The sequence below is a fragment of the Equus caballus genome, chromosome X (assembly GCF_041296265.1).
Source record: "Equus caballus isolate H_3958 breed thoroughbred chromosome X, TB-T2T, whole genome shotgun sequence".
NCBI lineage: Eukaryota > Metazoa > Chordata > Mammalia > Perissodactyla > Equidae > Equus > Equus caballus.
The window spans coordinates 127,499,424-127,520,190 of record NC_091715.1 but is presented as its reverse complement, the minus strand read 5'-3'; the positions used below and the strand labels follow the sequence as shown (position 1 = coordinate 127,520,190).

General features: G+C 39.2%; 1 protein-coding gene across 2 annotated transcripts in view; it reads left to right on the top strand.

The window, feature by feature from the left end:
- GPC3 (glypican 3) overlaps positions 1 to 20,767 on the top strand; it is a 404,151-nt gene that overhangs the window by 255,648 nt on the left and 127,736 nt on the right. For both annotated transcript variants that reach the window (XM_005614508.4, XM_001488331.7), the window contains one exon: positions 12,811 to 12,944. In XM_005614508.4, coding sequence (XP_005614565.1) covers positions 12,811 to 12,944 — 134 coding nt within the window. The remainder of the gene's footprint in view (positions 1 to 12,810; positions 12,945 to 20,767) is intronic.

The following is a 20,767-nucleotide window of genomic DNA, read 5'->3' as shown; positions in this document are numbered from 1 at the left end:
TTAGTGTGGCTAGAGGCTTATTGATTTTCTTGATCTTTTCAACAAACCAGCTTTTGGTTTCATTGATTTTTCTCTATTGATTTTCTGTTTTCAATTTCATTGATTTCTGCTCTAATTCTTATTATTTCTGTTCTTCTGCTTACTTGGGATTTAATTTGCTCTCTTTTTTCTAGTTTCCTAAGGTGGAAACTTAGATTATTGGTTTTAGAACGTTCTTCTTTTCTAATATATGCACTAAATGCTATAAATTTCCCTCTAAGTACTACTTTCACTACATCCCACAAATTTTGTAAGGGATTTTGCTGTATTTTCATTTTCGTTAGTTGTCTTGGCCCCATGTGTTATTTAGAAGTGTATTGTCTAATGTCCAGGTATTTTGGAATTTTCAGTTATCTTTCTGTTATTGATTTTTAATTTCATTCCATTGTGGTCTGAGAGTGGACAGTGTATGATTTATTTTCTTTTAAATTTGTTAAGGTGTGTTTATGGCCCAGAATGTGATCTATCTTGCTGAATATTCTATGAGAGCTTGAGAAGAATGTGTTATCTGCTCTTGTTGGATGAAGTAGTCTATAGATGACAATTACATCCAGTTGACTGATGGTGTTGTTAAGTTCCACTATGTCCTTACTGATTTTCTGCCTGCTGGATATGTCCATTTCCAAGAGCAGATGTCAAAGTCTCCAACTGTGATAGTGGATTCATCCATTTCTCTTTGCAGTTCTATCAGTTTTTGCCTCATATAGTTTGATGCTCTTTTAGGCACATACATATTAAGAATTATTATGTGTTCTTGGAGAATTGACCCCTTTATCATTATGTAAGGTCCCTCTTTATCCCTGATAACTTTCCTTACTTTAAAGTCTGCTGTGTCTGAAATTAATATAGCTACCCCTGCTATGTTTTGATTAGTGTTAGCATGGTATCTTTTTCTCTATCCATTTACTTTTAATCTCTATGTGTCTTTATATTTAAATTGGGTTTCTTGGCGACAGCATATAGTTGGGTCGTGTTTTTGATCCACTCTGACAATCTCTGTCTTTTAATTGAGGCATTTAGACCCTTGACATTCAAAGTGATTATTTATATAGTTGGATTAACATCTACCATGTTAGTTACTGTGGTTTTTGTTGCCCTTGTTCTTTGTTTCTATTTTTGTCTCCCACTCTTTTTCTCTCTTTTGTGGTTTAAGTTGAGCTTTTATATGATTCTGTTTTCTCTCTTTTCTTAGCATGTCAGTTGTAGCTCTTTAAACTTCTTTTAGTGGTTGCCCTAGAGTTTGCAATATATATTTACAACTAATCCAAGTCCAGTTTCAAATAACACAATACCACTTCACGGGTAGTGTGAGTACCTTATACTAACAAAATGATCTCAATTCCTTCCTCCCATCCCTTGTATCATTGCTGTCATTCATTTCACATTTTTATGAGCATGTACATGATATATCCATGAAATATACACATAAGCGTACATCATCAAACACATTGTTGCTATTATTATTTTGAACAGATTATCTGTTAGGTAAGTTAAGAATAAGAAAAAAAGGTTTTATTTTTATTTTACCTTCACTTATTCCTTCTCTGACGCTCTGCCTTTCTTTAGGTATCTCTGAGATTCTGACCTATATTATTTGCATCTCTCTAAAGAACTTTTTTTTTTTTAACATTTCTTGCAAGGCATGTCTACTGACAACAAATTCCCTTAACCTTTGTTTGTTTGAGAAAGTCTATTTCTCTTTCATTTTTGAAGGATAATTTTTCAGAGTATAGAATTCTATGTTGGTGATTTTTTTCTCTTAACACTTTAAATATTTCTCTCCACTCTCTTCTTGCTTGCATGGTTTGTGAAGAGAGGTCAGATGTAATTGTTAATCTTTGTTCCTCTATAGGTAAGATATTTTTTTCCTCTGACTGCTTTTAGGAATTATTCTTTATCTTTGATTTTCTATGATTTGAAGATGATATGCCTAGCTGTAGTCTTTTTGGCATTTATCCTTCTTGGTGTTCTCTAAGCTTCTTGGATCTGTGTTTTGGTGTCTGACATTAATTTGGGGAAATTCTCGGTCATTATCATTTCAAATAGTTCTTCTTTTTTTCTCTCTTTCATCTTCTTCTGGTATTCCCATTACACACATGTTATACCTTTTATAATTGTCCCACAGTCCTTCAATATTCTAGTTGGTTTTTTTCAGTCTTTGTTCTTGTTGCTTTTTGGTTTTTGAGGATTCTATTGATATATCCTCTAGCTTAGAGTTTCTTTGCTCAGCTGTGTCCAGCCTACTAATAAGCCTTTCAAAGGCATTCTTTATTTATGTTAGTGTTTTTTCACCCAAGCTTTTTTTTTTGTTTTTTTTTTTTTTTTTGGTTCTTTCTTAGGATTTCCGTCTCTCTGCTTACACTGCCAATCAGTTCTTGCATTCTGTCTACTTTATTCATTATTAATAGATCATAGTTGTTTTAAAATCCCAGTCTGATAATTCCACCATCCCTGCCATGTCAGGTTTTGGTGCTTTCTCTGTCTCTTCAGATTGTTTTTTGCCTTTTGGTGTGCCTTTTAATTTTTTCTTGATAGTTGGACTGATTAAAAGGAACTTCTGTAAATAGGTCCTTAGTAATGTGGTGGTAAGGTGTTGGGGGAGGGGAAGGACACTATAGTCCTATGATTAGAGCTCATTCTTTTAATAAGCCTATGCTCTGGACTGTGAACTTCATAAGTGTTTCTCGGGGTTTTTTTTTTTTTTTATCTCCTCTTAGGTGGGACAGGATGGCTAGAGTGGATTGGATTTGAGTATTTCCTGAAGTGAGTTGGGCTCTGATAATGCTCCAGCTGATTAGGCACTAGTTAACTAGTTTTCCCCTGAGGGCAGGCCTTGTTGAGAAGAATAGAGTGCTCTGGTTTGTTTCAAAATAGTTCCTTTTCCCCTCCCAATGCTGGAAGACTAAAGGAATTTTTCTCTGATGTTTACTTTAGGAATCTGGTCAAGCTCCTGAAGGTAAATTTCACAATATTGTGGGGGTCCCCTTTTGACTGGGTTCCCCTGGAGATTTTAACTTTCAGAGTTGTCTGCACTGAGTCTCCAGCAATTCGTCAGTTACAGTTCGTATTTTCCTGCTTCAGCACTGGGTCCCAAGTCAGTTTCTGCTCCTGAGCCTCTGTTCTCATAAACCGTGACTCCCTGTATTTGCCTGTCTTTCCAGTCTTGGTGACAGTGGTCTATCCTCTCCTCCCTTCTCTTATGGATCCAAGAAGAGTTGGTCTTTCAGTCTGTGTAGCTTCTTACTTGTTGTTAGGATGGAGTGACAACTTCCAAGTTTCTTCCATGTGGAATGGGAAATCCTGATAGTGCAAATTTTGTCATTAGCTACCAGCGCTGTTGTTTTCCTTGAAGTAACAAGCTCGCTTTATTCCTTTCCAAGAAAATGCCTGCCAAATACTAAAGTTTGAATAGCATTAGTTTGTCAGTCTTTCTTTAAAGTAAAAATAATGTTTCATGAGAAAAGTGTCTAGTTCACCTGATAACTCAATCACACATGGGCTTTTCCTCTATATGACCGTCATGCTTCAGTATGTAGCAGAAGTACTTTATGCACACTTTCCATTTCATCACACATAATATTGAAAAGATGTAGTCAAGAGTCAAGATTTACTAAAATTAATTTTTACTGCTTCTTCAAGTACATTCTTAAGTGTTACTGGCTTTTTCTTTTTAAACTGGGAGTGCTTAGCAGTGAAAAATACAATGTCTACTATTACATTTTGGTGCCACTACCCTGATTCATACTAAGGTCCCAGCAGTTTTACCTGCCATAGCTTTTGCACCATCGGTGTAAATGGCCTCACATTTGTTTGCAGATAAACCATGGATTTCAACAACATTATTCAACACTGAATATTTCAGCACTATTCGTTGTTTTCTCCCCCAAGCTCTCACATTATAGATCTTCTTTGATGATTAGTTCGTTCTGATACTAGAGGAATACAAGCAAAATGACAAGTCCAGCTCATGTCTCTAGATGTCTCCATTTGAAAGGCAAGAACACAATTCTGCTGAGGAGATATTAACTCCATCTTTATGTTTGCAGCTAAATCTTTTAATTTGATGAGGTAGTTTCTTTCACTGGAAGGTAGTGTGATTTCCTCCATAGACTCTTAATCCAGTCAGCATTCAGCAATGTTAACTCTACAGTGTTTATTAGTTTCCCCACTGCTGTGTGTACTTCTCCAGCTACTATAATACAATAGCTTACCCTATACTATGTTTCAGTGGTTTTTCCACTTCTATTCTAAAAAACTGTAACAAAACAATTTTGACTTTTAAAGAGCTCATCACATCTACTTTTAAATATTTCATTCCTTTTTCTTTGAACTCTGAATGATTGATTTCAAGATGATTCCGCAACTTAGCTCACACTATAACACTATTCTAAAATGTTCTGTTGCATCAGACACAGTAAAATAAATTGTTAGTGTCTATAAGGCCAAAGGAATGATAACTTTTGTCTTATCTTTGTATCTTAATTATAGTTGTAATCTGTATGAGTCAGAGGACTGTGATAAATCCGTTTCATACCTTTTTAGCATCTTTAGACCTAGACATTGCAGCTTTGGGTTGAACAAGTGTCTTCTAATCTCCCCTTGGAAGCCAACCATCCATCCTTAAATATCAGAAAAATATGTTGTAGACAAATTTTGTTGTATGATAAAATATAAAATCTACAATAATAACAGTTATAGTGGGTTTCTTTTTTGCTTTTTCTCCCCAAATGCCCCCATTACATAGTTGTATATTTTAGTTGTGGGTCTCTCTAGTTGTGGCATGTGGGATGCTGCCTCAACATGGCCCAATGAGTGGTGCCGTGTCGGCGCCCAGGATCCGAACCGGCAAAATCCCGGGCCACTGAAGCAGAGCGCGGGAACTTAACCACTTGGCCACGTAGCCGGCCCCTATAGTTATTTTTAAAACTTAGATTTAAAAAATATTTTTAAATATTAAGCAAATAACACTACAAAATGAATTTACTTCTTATGTTTTCACACAGACACAAAACTTCCAGTTTTCAAAATAACAATTTATTCAATGATAATGAGGTTATAAAGATCATAGTAGGCATAACCTAAGTAGCAAGTAAGAGCACTATGTACTGAGAATAAATTTACCTCTGAAAAATGCATGTATTTGTACCCTAACCCTACCATCTTAGAAAATTCTAGAATACACAAACACATATTCGAGAGCAATGATGTCACTACACATCATGTAGCTTCTGGAAATTTTCTCTATATATTTGTGAGGGAATAAAAGTGAAAAGGGCAAATAAAGTCTTAGTGTTTTTATGAAAATAGGTTTGACCTCTAGGACCTCCTGAGAGGGCCTCAGACAACAGCTGTTACAGGGAATAAATCGGAGAAGGTCAAAACTGGAGCTTGGGAGACCAATTAACAGGATGTTGGAATGGCCTATGGAGCAGTGGTTCTCCAACTTTAGTGTGCATCAGACTCCCCTAGAGGGCTTATTAAAGCAAGGGACCAGATCCCACTCCCAGCGTGTCTGATTCTTATGTCTAAGGTCGGGCCTTAAAATTTGCATTTGTAACAAGTTCACGGGTGACACTAATGCTGGTTGTTTTGGGGCCACACTTTGAAAACCACTGCACTAGGGCCTTGCTACTCATCTCAGACCCCACCACAGACCTACTGTATATGAATCAACATGAAGAAGATTCCTAGGTGATTTGTATACACATTAAAGTTTGAGAAGTACTGCTCTAAGAACCAGTTAATGGTATCTTAGACCTGAGGATGGAGCAAAGTGCACAAGTTTGTTATTTATAAGACAATAAAACAAGACTCAGTGGCTGGACATAGGAAAGTGAGGGAGAGGGAGAAATCACCAGAAATGCCTTGGTTTCTTCTGGCTTGAGCAACTGAGTAGGTAGTGACTCCTTTTCACTGGGACAGGGGACACAAGAAAATGAGTACATTTGGAGGAGTGGTATTTGACTTGAAGTTTTCTTTTAACCCCTCCAATATTGGTCATATGTGATTAAGCAATAACGTCCTGGGCTCCTGGTGATGGGAAGGGATTGGTATTGCATAAAACGTGCTAGACACACATGCAGGATTCTATTTTCAGCTCAGAATCTGTTTGTGGCAGACATAAATTAGTAAAATGCAAGTCTCTTCTACAAAAGGATATTTAAAACCTATCTCCACCACCACTGCATTCATCCCCATAGACACCGCATGCAAGTTAGAGATACAGGATAACCAGCAAAGATCATGTACCCCCTCTCGGTAACTGGGGCTCTGAAGAACAGAAAAGAGTATTCCAGGTATCCCAGGGCGAAGCAGATAAGACTGTGTGATGCACAATGTGGGCAAACTCAGTATGGTTCCCTTTCAGAGGAGGGAGCCTTTTGCTGTCTTCCAAAAGTCCCCAGTTAAAGAACTCCTCCAAATATTACTTATGGCTAGCTATGTACCTGACCAGCTGAGCCAGGATTCTAACACACGAAGTGGGCTGCAGAAGGTAAGCAGTCCCCACTTACAGAATGAATAAGTCAGATTTCTCTCTGGATGTGGGAGACATTACACTTTCATCCATTATTTGATCCTCACACTACTGCCAGGCATGGCAGGCATTGTTATTATCTAGGTTTTGCAGATGAGGAAGCTGAGTTTGAAGGAAATTAAATGACTTGTCTGGAGTTATTGAAATGGTAAGACCATGAACTGGGACTGGAACCCAGGTCACCTGACGCCAAAATGTGGGCTCTGTCCACTATAATATAGTGCTATGGTTCAACTTAACAGCAGACTGATGTATAGGACATTAGTTCCTTTTTTTTGGATTCTAATTTATTTAAAGAGCTGACTTGAATGGAATGTTCCAACAATGGCACCTGATTTCTTAAAATAGCTTGATTCATAATACAGTACAGATTATTAGTGAGCTGTTATTTTAATGGTCAAGCAATTAATAATGAGTCACAGCAAAACGTCTGTGGGGGGAAAAATGCTTACATTGTCACCGGGTCTGTTCATTATCCTCTGTACTCTATATCCAGATCAATCAATAGTTAATTAATAATGATGTGCTTCCTGAAGTACAGGGTTATAAATTAATTTAATGCTCCTATGCATATTTTCTGTAGGAAAAATGAGTGGAAAATGCCTGCCATGCCCATCTCATTGTAAGAAAATGTATGTAATGATTACAAGCATATAATAAGAATGGTTTGCCCAGCCAAATGTTTGTTCATTTCTGTTAATCAGTATTCATTTGAGCTACTTCCATGCAGTTTGTGGAAGCAGTGCAATCAGTTGAGTACTGTGGCAGATTTAAATCAGTAATAAAAGCCCTGGGGAAATTAACAAGACAAAACATTAACCACAGACTAAACATTAACATATATTAGCATTTTTATTATACCTGTAGAATTGTTAAATGGGCATGGTTGCTACTATTAAAAAGTTTATGTTGTATATCACATAATTTCAATGTATATTTTGTTTTAAAACTTTTAAGATTTAATTAAATGAAATTGAACAACAATATAATAGACAATTCAACAGAACGCACTGAGGTTCATTATGGAATTTAACTGGAAACCTATGGAATTCCCACCTCACCCTACCCCCAGCCCCAAGGTACCCTAAAACAAATGCCACAGGTAATATTTCTCCCGAGTGGACCACGGGATCAGAATTGATATTTAAATTACATAACCATCAGGGTTCTGATGAATCCATTGATGACCAGAGACTAAATTTGTACCAATTATTTAGCAACAGTTCTCAGAAAAGACTTCTTGGGAGCACAGCCATCAGCTGGATTCTAGCGGAAAAGTTATTTTATAATTAACTGAAACTGAAAAGACCCTCTAGAGGTCCTCAGGCTTGGCCTCAGGTGCAGCTCTTAAGAGGGAAGGAGTTATGCTGCTCGCTGAGTACAATTCACCTTCCCTCTCAAAGCTGTCAGATTTCTGAGGGCAGTATGTTGTGGCCGGCCGTGGCTCTTGTACCACAGACTCGCTAATGGGAGCTTTTCCCTTCCTGTTTCTGCTTCTCCCTCTCCTTCCCTGTTCCTTCTACCTCCTCCTTGTTCTATTATGGGCCATACGGGTTAAAACACGCAGCATCACACATAACACACACACACACCCCTTCTTATATTTCTTGAGAAAGAAAATGTAAAACCTTTCATTTATCTGATTTTTAAATCAAGAGCAAAATAGATCTCTTAGGGCTAGTTAAGAGTGGGAGAGGTTCAGAGATACGCTTTACTGTAGTAGCACACCCCACACATACAGTTTTCAAATCTTTTAGGCTATAACAGGTAAAGGCTTAAACCTGATCCATTTTTGTAGCCACAGGATCAGCCTGGAATCTCCATTTGGGGGCAAACTGTAAAGAATATACTTGGACCAGACATGAGACTAGACCTGGGTTAAATTGTAGGAATTACAGAAGATTTTGTAGCTGCTCCAAAAATCTGACTTCAGAAGCCGGGGTCCAGGGACCGCCTGCAGGCAGCAAGCAGCAGACTGGACCTACTTGGTGGCCAGCTCCCCCACAGAGCTTGACATCCAGTGCTTTAGTATGGTTACTAATTGACTCTTACCTGACGGGCCAAAAAGTTTACATCATTCTACTAGAAATACTGTCTGAAACAGGTTAAAATTGGATGTCAGCTTTCTGTTGATCTTGAATAACTAGCCCTTCCCTGAAGTACGTTTTTGAATTCTTCATAATCACTAATGTTCTCCAGTTATGGATGGGGTGTCCACAGGACTACAGAGCTGGGCCACACTCAATACTGGGAAGCCCCAGAGTCTCTCCTCTTGACAGAAATCCATAGCATAGGGAGAAAAATAAAAAACAAAAACGTAAGTTTTGGAGTCAGACAGATCTGGGTTCAAGTCCCAGCTCTGCCGTTTACTACCATTGTGACTTTGCTTAAGTTCCTTACACGAACCTCAGTTTCATTATCTCTAAAATGGGGTTAATAACACCTGCTCTGTATGCCTCAGAGGGTTATTGTAGGACTCATTGGAGAGAATGGAGAATGGATGTAGAATTTATTTGTGAAGTACTAGGCGGGTGTAAGGTATTATGTTACAAATGTGAGATATTGGTATTGTTGAGGAGCTTACAATATAGGCTCTCTTTCTCTGCTCAGCCATTCAGAGGGAAAGATGAACTGAGTTTTTGGTCACCTAAGAGTCCCCAGAACCAATAACAAATGGGGACCTGAGAATGAATACAGTTAGATTTTACCAGTGGAGTGTGTGCATTTCTTGACATGTAAATTACGGGGTGCATGTGTGAATTGCATCAAGCCAAATGCTTTGCGTGGTTTTAAAATCTTTGGTAACGTACTCTACTTGGGAAGTAATTTTCCCTTTTTTTCAAAGGAACCCAGGATAACATATGGCACTTCAAATGTCATATCTTCCTCTTTTGTATGAGACTAGAATTACAAGTGGAGTAAGTCTGTGGGACCAGGTCAAAATGAAGTCCTGTTTTGGGTGAGAGAGAGAAGTGGAGTTGTAGGCCTGGTCTCCTAATTCCCAGTCTGCTGGGCTCTTTACTCTACCTTGCTGGTTCCTAGCAGTGTGTTTTCCTTATGTATGTACAAAGCCAGTGCTCTGGACCCTGGTTAGAAAAGAATGGTGCCAAGGTTACTAGAATGACCTTCTGGCCTGGATATGGTTTGAGGCGCTGCCTTCTTATGTTTCAAGTCTTATAACACTTCAGAGCACTATTACTTTCCCTGCCACAGGTTCTGGCACGTGAATAAAGGCACCATTAGGAATCATAGGTCATAGAAAACTAAAAGATTTTATATTCCAGGTCTATTAATAGAGACACTCCCCTATCCAATAAATTCACTCCAACTAACTAAATTTAAAGGTAACGGCATCCTTGACTAGGTACATTAGTTAGTGAAAGGAAATTGGATTGCACTTCTTATTTAAGAGCCTAAACTCCTGGGCAGGATACTGATTTCTAAAATGCCACTCGGGAGGCTGGCTTCTATAGCAGGTGCAGCTGTAGAATAAGACCCGAGTCTCCCAGCATAGCCTGATGTTTCCCAAGTGGGAAGCTGAAAGGACCTCTTTCATGTGAATGCTGCATCTCTTTGTAAATTATGTTTTCTTTTCATGTCCACTTCTCAGAATAAGCTCATAATATTCACCTACAGCTCACACAGTGTGGAGGTGAAAGATGTGGGGAGAAGGGCCCAAAGGGGGGTCCACATTTGACAAATGCTTTGTATATGAGAAGAATTTGCTTCATGGTAGATTTGTGGAAGAAAATACAGCCTGTCTGATAAGATGTGGCAGATTTCAGATGGGAGAGTGGGGGTGTTGGCAGGACACCATTGTTTGCCCCTTACCCCACACAGAGCCTTGGGAAGTCTGCTTGATAATGCCACATTGGGTGGCTTGGGAAGAAAGGTCAGACTCCAGACTGGCTACATTCTCATTTGTTCTTAACCTTCCTACTTTTGCCTCAGCTGCACCCCCTTCCAGTAGGTTGGGAGGGGTTAAAAACTTTAAAGTCTTGCTGTGGCCCAATTAGTATTCACTGCTACAAAGAGCAGACTTTCAATGGGGCGGGAGATTTCACAGCTGTGCGTTGCAAGTAGACAAGTTACTGTGAAAGATGTGTGAAAGATTTTGATTTCAGTGCTGGATTTGGAACAGGTGTCGGTCAAGAGAATGTGTCCTGTGCTCCTGAATGTGCTAGGAATACTTTGATCCTGGTGAAATAGACTCTCACATTGATGTATGTTCACAGAATAATAAACAGATATTTATGGAGCAAAAATCAAGATTTTACTCTATGAATGTTCACCTGTGGTTTAACAAAATAAACATGACTATGTCTATGGACATAAATTTGTGATGCGCAGTCTGCCCTCAGTTATTTGTATCTGTACCATATACTTTGGAAGTGGCTGGAACTTAACTCCCCAGTCCAGCTGGACGGCCCCCTACCCTAAAGCACCCTACCAGACAGCTGCCAGTTAGGGCACATTCAGAGAATGCAGACTCTCCATTTGAAATTAATATTAGCCCAAGTCAAATAGCATTACACAAACACATCTGAAAAATTCAGTACCGTATACTCCAAGCCAAACAAAATATTTTAAAGTGTCTGCAACTTCTGTTTCATTCCTATTAAGATAAACTATTGAAATAACCAGTCTGAATATCAGACTATAGGTGCTGTATTTCATAATTGGAGGCGATGCTACTGCTGCATCTAGATTTCTTCTAATTCAAAAATGTATTCATATGGAAAACCTTCCAAAGCTGTTCAAACTAAATGCCATTTATGCCTTTATAAAAAGATATATAACTTGGTAAATGTTATTTATTGGGGCCAGCTTAGGAAATCCAGAAGCTGGGATTACCACACAGAGCCCGTGGCCTATCAGTAGAATGGCGAGCCAGACCTGATACTAGGCAGTTCCTTCAATCCACTTCAAATAATTCACCTTTACTGAGTGCCAAGCAGTGTACAAAATCCAGTCTGAACTCTGTGGAGGTGCAGAGAGACAGAGATACAGCCCCTGTCCTCACAAGTGTACAGTCTGTATGGTCACCTTGACTATGTTGACCATGTTTTTGAAGACTAGGAATCCTTTTTTTTTTTTTCAAAACATGGAATATAAGCAAGTGGAAATCAAGCATCGTCTTCTAGGGAGGCGATACTGCACAAGCTTTGACATCAGACAAATAGGTTCAAAGTCAGAAAGTGAATCCATTGCCTATTTGCTTTAGGGAAGTCACTTAACCTCTCTAAGCCTTGATTTCCTGACCTATAAAATGGGGGTGATAATATTAACATAGCGTCTGGCACAAAGGAAACATATGAATATGTTCATATTCATACTTCTTTATATGGAAGTTCATTTCGGCTTTTGTCTGAAAGTGAAAAAATAACAAATCTACAAATAATTTACCCAAACAAATCATTTAGAATTGTAACAAAGCTGAAGCCATTTTTCATCACTGCTATTTGAGTGTAAAAGAGCTTATCTTTAGAGGGAGGCATCCAATGAATATTTTTGAATGAATGGATAGAGAAGGAAGGGAGGGAGGGAAGGAGGGATGAAGGTAAAACTCTCTTGAGCACCTGTATTCTTTAATACTCTCTGTCTTGTGCTTATTCAATGATATGTGATTCATAGCTGACGACACTGGCTATTGATTGGTTAACTTGCCTTCTTCCCTTGGGCGTTTTTAGGAAAGCCAGATGAGCATCTACATTGACATTTTTCAGAATACCCTAGCTTGGGTCTTATAACAAAATTCTCATAAGAATCAGGAGTGCTCTGTGCATGGGAGGCTGCTCTTCTGTTAGCAGACTACTCTGCACATCTCTCACACACACCCTCATCTCCTGCACCAGTTCTTCCTGAACTTTGCAATTCCCATTTGTGAACTTCTCATACGTATAAATACCAAGTGCTCTTGAAAGGCACCAGTAGCATAAGTCCTATGTAGAGGGTCCTTGCAAATGTGCACTTCACTATAGAAAAAAAGCCTTTTTCATCTTAGGAAATCTCTGAACACGCTGTGCTCAGAAGGCCCCGCCCCCCATATTCTTCAGTCTTCCTTTCCGCAGATGGTTCTTTGCCTTAAAAGCATATTACCTTTTTTGACACCAGTAATAGCTTCGTTCTGCTCTTTAAAAAGAAATTGGGGAAGAAATTGAAGTGCGTTTCAGAATTTGTTTCTACTATCATATCTGTGAAAGTATCATATAATTATATTGCATTTCTTTTTTCAGATTGGCAAGTTATGTGCCCATTCTCAACAACGCCAATATAGATCTGCTTATTATCCTGAAGATCTGTTTATTGACAAGAAAGTATTAAAAGTTGCTCATGTAGAACATGAAGAAACCTTGTCCAGCCGAAGAAGGTGAGAGGTTTTTTTTCTCTATTTCAGCATACAATTAGTAATCATGTTTTAAGGTCAAAAACCATTGGAGTGAAGCTTCTTAAATACATGTTATATTCTGAGATATATATATATACATATACATATATTCTGAATACAGTGTTTGGATTAATTAAATTCTATCATCTGTCAGTGTTAAAGAAAAAAGATATGATATTATATTCAAGCCATATTTAAATGTAAGTTAGCATATGTAAAAATCTAGTACAGCATCATGGGATGGAATAGACTTCTCTATTCAAGATCTTTATTGATTAAACACAACATTTTATGGTTATGATCTGGTCTCATAATTCCATGGCTTGGTTTGTGACTTTTCCCATTATTAACAGTGGTCAGGGTTGAGTTCACTAGAGAGAAACTGGCAAGACACAGTCGTGTATACACACACTGTACACTCTACACACTCTTTTTAAAATGATAAAATGAAGGATTCAGTTCTTATTTCTTAAGATAGCAGTTAAGAGACTAAATTAAACTTTGTTTCTTTTTCTCTTCATTCCTTCTCCCCCCATTCAGATTCCCTCCTTCTCTATTCCAGTTTCATAGTTACAAATAAGGGGTAGAAACTGGTTGGGAAGCCCAACACAAATCTAGGAGAATTGCCTTCTCTAAAAGGACCACATATGTAGCCAACCCTGCCACTGGCTCAAAAATAGCTAAACGTGAGTTCTGCTTCCTGATGACTTTGAGGGGATTGGAAGAGATTGGCCTGTAGATGGAAAATTAAGAGATGAGATAAGTAACATCTCACATTTGGGCTAAATTACTCCATTCATATCCATTTACTCCAGAAGGTTTTGAAATGGTAATTCCTAGTAATATATGATAAAGTTAAAGTGAAAGAAGGCACTAAGGCTGCTTGAGAGAGAGTCCTCCAAAGAAGCATTTCAGGAAGCCCATTTTCTTCTCTTTTGATGACTTGCAGCCTAATGGATTTCTAGTTTCCCTATAGCAGCAGTTTTAAAGTGTGATTTGAGGACTCAGGGAGTCCCACAGACCTTTTCAGGGGGTCTGTAAGATCCTCCTTTTGCTAACTACACGTGTATGTGAAGCTGGGTTTTGTTCATATACTTCAACCAAAACAACATGTTGCAACATATTAAATGCAGACCCCAATAGGAGAATTTAGTTGTCTCCTATTAAGCCAGGCAGAAAAGATATTTTGCAAAAATAGTATCACTCTTCTCACTATTTTTTTAATAAAAATGTTATTTATGGGGCCAGCCTCTGTGGCCTAGTGGTTAAGTTTGGTGTGCTCTGCTTCAGTGGCCCAGGTTCAGTTCCTGGACTCAGACCTACACCTCTCCTCTGTCAGTGGCTATGCTACCATGGTGGTGGCTCACCTACCAAAAAAACCAAAATACAAAAAAGAGGAAAATTGTCAGCGGACGTTAGCTCAGGGCGAATCTTCCTCAGGAAAAAAAAAAGGTTATGTTAACATATAATGGCTCATTATTGTTAGTTTAAAATTAATAACAGGGGCCAGCTCCGTGGCCGAGTGGTTAAGTTTGCACGCTCCACTGCGGTGGCCCAGGGTTCGGATCCTGGGCACGGACATGGCACTGCTCGTCAGGCCACGTTGAGGCGGTGTCCCACATCCCACAACTAGAAGGACATGCAACTAGGATATAAAACTGTGTACGGGGGGGGGGGGGGGGGGTTGGGGGAGATAAAGCAGGGAAAAAAAAAAAAAAGATTGGTAACAGTTGTTAGCCCAGGTGCCAATCTTTGGGAGAAAAAAAGGGAAGATTGGCAACAGTTGTTAGCCCAGGTGCCAATCTAAAAAAATAAATAAATAAAAATAAAATAAAATTAAATTAAATTAATAAATTTTTGAAATTTCTTCTAAGTTTTAATTTTTAAGGCAGTAATGTCAATAGATATATATCATATAAATAAAAGCTCTTTGGGGTCTTCAATAATTTTTAAGAGTATAAAGTGGTTTTATTCGTTATCTAGTGCTGTATAACAAATTATCCCAAAGCGTAGTAATTTAAAACAACAAACATTTATTACGTCACAGTTTCTGTCAGGAATTTGGGAGCAGCTTAGCTGGGTAGTTCTCAGTCTGTAGAGAAATTTTGGTCAAGATGTTACCTCGGGCTGCAGTCATCTGACGTGTTGACTGAGGCTGGAGGAGGCACTTCTAAGGTGGGTCACTTCCTCATTTAGTGAGTTAGCGCTGGTGGTTGGAAGGAGGCCTCTCAGCTCCTCACCACTTGGGCCTCATGAGTGTCCTCACAACATTGCTGCTGGCTTCCCTAGAATAAGTGATCCATAGAAGACAGCAAGGAGACAGCTGTGCTGTCTTTTATGATCTAGTCTCGAAAGTGACATACCGTAAATTCTGACGTATTCGATTTGCTAGAAGCAAGACACCAATCCTAGTCCACACTCAAGGGGAGGGAAATTAAGCACCAGCTCTTGAAAGGAGGAGTATCAAAGAATTTGTAGACATGTTGAAGAACCACCACAGGGGTCCTGGCACCAAAATATTTGAGAACAATTTCCCTATAGCATGGGAGTTCTTTGGGAAGTTTTTGTCTTTCTGGGAAGACTGAATTAGGCCATTTCTCCAGTCCCTTTTAGCCCCCACTTGTCCTTCGTCCATTGTTCTCCATTGCTTTCACTCTGCCTAAACCACCTGAGAAATTAACTTCAGTCATTAATCTTTAAGTAGTGGAATCCCCTTGCATATTGGACTGAAGTGAATAATTTATATAATATTAAATATTTCTAAATAACTCATATATTAAAATAAAATTTAAATTATAATATATTGTGCATATACTATATTTGTATTATATATTATTACACTTATATTACATTTGAATATATAAGTATAATATATATTAATATTTATAAAATATATATATTTTTATATATTGCTTTAATCAACTCAGCAGAAATGTAGGAAGCACCTATTATGTGCCAGGATGTACACTGGGCACTGAAGATCAAGACACAATCTCTGCTGTCCAAATCAGTCTAATGCGGAAATAGACTTAAATACAAATAATTCCCAAACAGTTTTAGAAGGGCAAAAGAACATGCAGTCTATAGAGGCAGCCTATGGGGAAAGAGAGAACCCCTGCCCAGGGTGGTATTGTGGAAGCTTCATGGAAAAGGTGCTGTATGAATTTGTAACAGAATCACATGCAGAGCTTTTTCAAAGAAAACACACCAACCCAGTCCCATTTTGAGATTACCCTGTTAACCTAGACACATTTATGAGTAAGTAGGAGGTTTATCAAGGCCCTGCTGCCATGGCTTCTGTCTTGGGCTCCCTGGGACCTATTCCCTTTCTCCTTACCAGGGAGGGCTCTCTGAGTGTTAATTCCTCCAGGGAAGGAAGAAATTAGTAAATGAGTTCTTGGCTGGGCACCTGAATTTGGCAGGTTGCTTAGATTCTTTTTTTTTTTTTTTTTGGTGAGGAAGAGTCACTCTGAGCCAACAGCTGTTGCCAATCTTCCTCCTTTTTTTGCTTGAGGAAGATTAACCCTGAGCTAACATCTGTACAATCTTCCTCTATTTTGTATGTGGGTCACCACCACAGCTTGGCTTGATAAGCAGTGTAGGTCCGCACCCAGGATCTGAACCCATGGACCCAAGCCACTGAGGCGGAACATGCCAGAACCAACCACTATGCCATGAGGCTAGCCCCAATTCATTTTTGAACTTATTGCTAACCCCTACAGAAAAGAAAAGATAGCAAGTAAAATTGCAAAGCCATAGACTTCAGTAAGTGGTGGTCAGGCAGGACTCCTTTGGGTGTTAGGAACATGACCATGTCCCATAATATTTCTCATTTTTTTTTTTGCAAACTGAAACATTAGAGTCTGAGATGGACCTAGTCTTTCTGAATGCTCTGGCAGAATACGAGAACAAAACAACAGGAGAGGGGCCGGCCCCATGGCTGAGTGGTTAAGTTCGTGTGCTCTGCTGTAGCGGCCCAGTGTTTTGTTGGTTCAAATCCTGGGTGCAGACATGGCACCGCTCATCAAGCCATGCTGAGGCGGCATCCCGTATGCCACAACTAGAAGGACCCACAGCTAAGAATATACAACTATGTACCGGGGGGCTTTGGGAGAAAAAGGAAAAATAAAATCTTTAAACAACAACAGCAATAACAATAACAGGAGAGTGTCTGATTCCATTTAACTCTCTCAAATAGGCATTGTAAACCCTCTTAGGGAGAGGGGAGAATTGGAGACTAAGATGATCTCTTGCTAAATGCACTGCCGCCTGCAACCTGGTGTTGTTAGAAGGGTTTGTTTTGGCAGAGTGTTAGTACCTCTATAAATTTCTCAGTATGTTCTGGACAACATTTCACACTGTCCAGAAAAATATATGTGCCTCCAGCATCCCTCACACCCATGCCCAAGCTCCATCCTTTGTGGTTAAAAATATAATAATTGGAAAGGAACCCTATTGTAGCATTCAGCCTTTGGAGGTTGTGAGCAAGCTGTCTGAATCTGATTATGAGTTGAAAAGCCCTCTGCCTTATTAAAATAACAACACACAAAGAATTGCAGGATTCCTTTGGTAGCATTCAGGAGTCATCTGTTTGTTTTGTCTGCCCCCAACTGGGTGGTTTGCAACACACAACTAATCTCAGAAATAGCTTAGTTCAGTTTAAAGGCGATTTGATACTCAACTCGTGGCCTATGTATGGGATTCAGTGTTCCTTTAAGATATAAATATTGAAAATATCTGTCATTGGATTTAAAACAGTGAGGGTAGGACAAGATGCACAAGAAGTATGATCAGAATAGAAGAAATGAGATTTTCACAGTCCTTTCCAGCTCTAGTATTTTCAGCACGTCTCATATGTCAGCCTCTCCCTCCTTTGCCTTCTTGAATGTCTCTTTCACCACTTCCCTGATGATACTGTTTACCGTGTCGTCTGTGTATGCCCCATAAAATTTGGTAAAATACATAAGCAACATCTTTCCTTTTTCCAGACCTCAACTCTATAGTTGAATAGTTCATCCTGCATCTGTATACCAAGCTCTGGCCCAATTGCTAACCTGTGAGAAAGTCACACAGCCCCTCCACCCTTGTGAAGTTACATCTATGTATTCCGGTGTTCCCCTTCCTCTGCTCGCCCTCCTCCTCTTCCCCTCTGACTTGGTCTAAAAGGGCAATGGATTAGGTGACACTAGTAAATGACCTCAAGAGAAAAGAACAAAAGCTGATCTCAGCTCCCTGGTTCAAAATCAATGCTTACTCCCACTCCCTCTCAGACTGCTGTTCTGGTCGGGCTAGGCAGCTTTGTAAGCTCAATGGTGCCTTCCACCCTCTGAACAAAACAACAAAGTATGTCCTGAGCGAATCAACCAGTTTCGGGTCTGGTACAAGTCATTCTGCCCTAAATAGGATTCTACTTCTTTCAACATTTGTCAGTGCCATCTATATGCTAAGCATTGTGTAAGGATTAGGCTCTGATGAATAGGAGGAGCTCCTAGCCTGGTTAGGGAGACAGGCACACAAATAAATAATTTTCATACATTGGGGGTGAGTGCACAAACAGAGCTATGTGCAAAAGGGCGCCAGCATCACAGCTGGGGGAGTTAGCAGCTGTCCTGTGAGAGTCAAGAACTGCTTCTTGAAAAACATAACTTTTGAGCTGCGCCTTGAAGGAATAGTAGAAATTCAACAGATAGAGGAGAGAAAAGAGGGCATTCCAGGCAAAAGGAAGAGGATGAGAAAAAGTATGGGCTAGTCTCTGAATGGTAGAAAATTATAATTTGGGGTCAGACTGTGAAAGGTTCTCTGCAGCAGAATTAAGCAGGATCCTGCATCATTACGATTGTAATTATTATAGTTTATGTGCTTTTCTGTGTTTTCAAGTTTTTTTTTAAAAAGAGCTCATATTACTTTATATTAAGAAAAAAAGAACCTTAATGATAAAGGAGAAAAGTTGAGGATCAAGAAAGCAAAGGGTACCCCCTCCCCCACAAGCCAAGAAGGGGACGCTCCTCTGGAGGATGGTGGAGCCCTCCAGGGAAGATCACACGCACCCAGCCACAATATTTCAAAATGGCTCATGCGTGCAAAGGGGCCCTATCCTTTTTTTTAAGGAAGATTAGGCCTGAGCTAACATCTGCCACCAAACCACCTCTTTTTTTCTTTTTCTTTTTTTTTTTGCTGAGGAAGACTGGCCCTGGGCTAACATCCATGCCCGTCTTCCTCTACTTTTTTTTTATATGCGGGACACCTGCCACAGCATGGGTTGACAAGCGGTGCATAGGTCTGCACCCGGGATCCGAACCGGCAAAGGAGAACCCCGGGCTACCAAAGCAGAACGTGGGAACTTAACCGCTGCACCACCTGGCCAAAGGGGCCCTATTCTTTAGTTCAACATTTAACACATGGAATGGAAACCTCTAGGAAGAGACTCTTACTAAGCAGACCACTATAAACAAGTGTTGGGTTTGTCCTAAGTGTGAGCTGTAGGCTCCACTCTTTATATGTCAAATGGTATGTTTGGCATGTATGTATTAGAATAAAGTAGAATTGGAATCAAAGAACATTCCCCTCAATCAAATTGTTTTTCATTCTGGGCAACTAATCGTCCAAACTTTATCTCTCTTTTTTTTTTTCTAGACACAATTCGGTTAAGCAGACTGCCTTAGTTCATGGGTGGAGATTCTTTTGTTGTCTGCCATGGGCTACTAACACAAAGATAAGAAATCTGGAGTGAGTCGTACATGGGCAATTAATATGTCACAATTTAGTTTCAGGTGTCTTTCTTTAAAGAGAAAAATAGAAAGATTTGACTCACCTCCTTTTAAAATTATAAGTAGAGAGCTAAAAAGCTTTATTTAAGAAAAGATAAAAATAAAATACACTTAATTCCCATGCCAGAACAAATTTAGAAAGGAGTGATGAGAAGAGACAAGGACAAGGAAGAGGAGAAATGAGAGAGGCCCACTGAACTCCGTAGGAGGCAAACTACTCCGGTCACACTCTGCTGCCTGCGGGACTGTGGTGTCAGAGGACATTCTCACCTGTTGTTGTGGTCTTTTGAAAAGCTCATTAACTCTCCAACAGTTTAGAAAGTCTTTCTTCTACCCTGCAAAATAGTATATCTGGATTTATTTTCAAAACTCCGAAAGTTTCTTTTGGGAACTCAGGTTTATTTTCCCATAGCATTTAGAAAGTTTTGCATAAAGGAATGGCCTGCACTATAATACTGTACTTGGGAACTCAGAGGTATTGGCCAGTTTGCTAGATGTGCTAGAGCCCTGCTCTTTGTTCTCCCAAAGGTGAGTACTGCCTTATCCCATGGGTTCTGGAAATTATTTGCAAACCAGCATTTATTTCATTATTCCAAGGTTCTTTTCTAATCAAATCCACCTTGGATTCTAGGTGGGTTCCAATGGGAATAATATATACTGAGATCCAAAAAGAACTCAGTGACAAGCCTATCAGGAAGAATAGGTTTTAGAGAAATAAACATAAAACTTTACTGGGAAGAAAAGCCTAGAAGGAAATATATCCAAATATTAACAGTGATTAACTCTGACTGGTAGGACTATGAATAAGGTTTTTTTCCCCTCTACTTTTCTATATTTTCTAAATTCTCCATAGGGAGCATATATTTATTTCTTTTACCATGAGAAAGAAAACCAATAGACTTCATTTTAAAAGCTAAAGGAAGAAATAAATTTTAACCACTGTTTATGGTTCTTGCAGTGCTGAAATTGCTGCTCTTACCAATTTTTCTTTTCACCCCTCACCCATGCCTTTCTTTCACGTCCTTCCAAAGCTGGCTC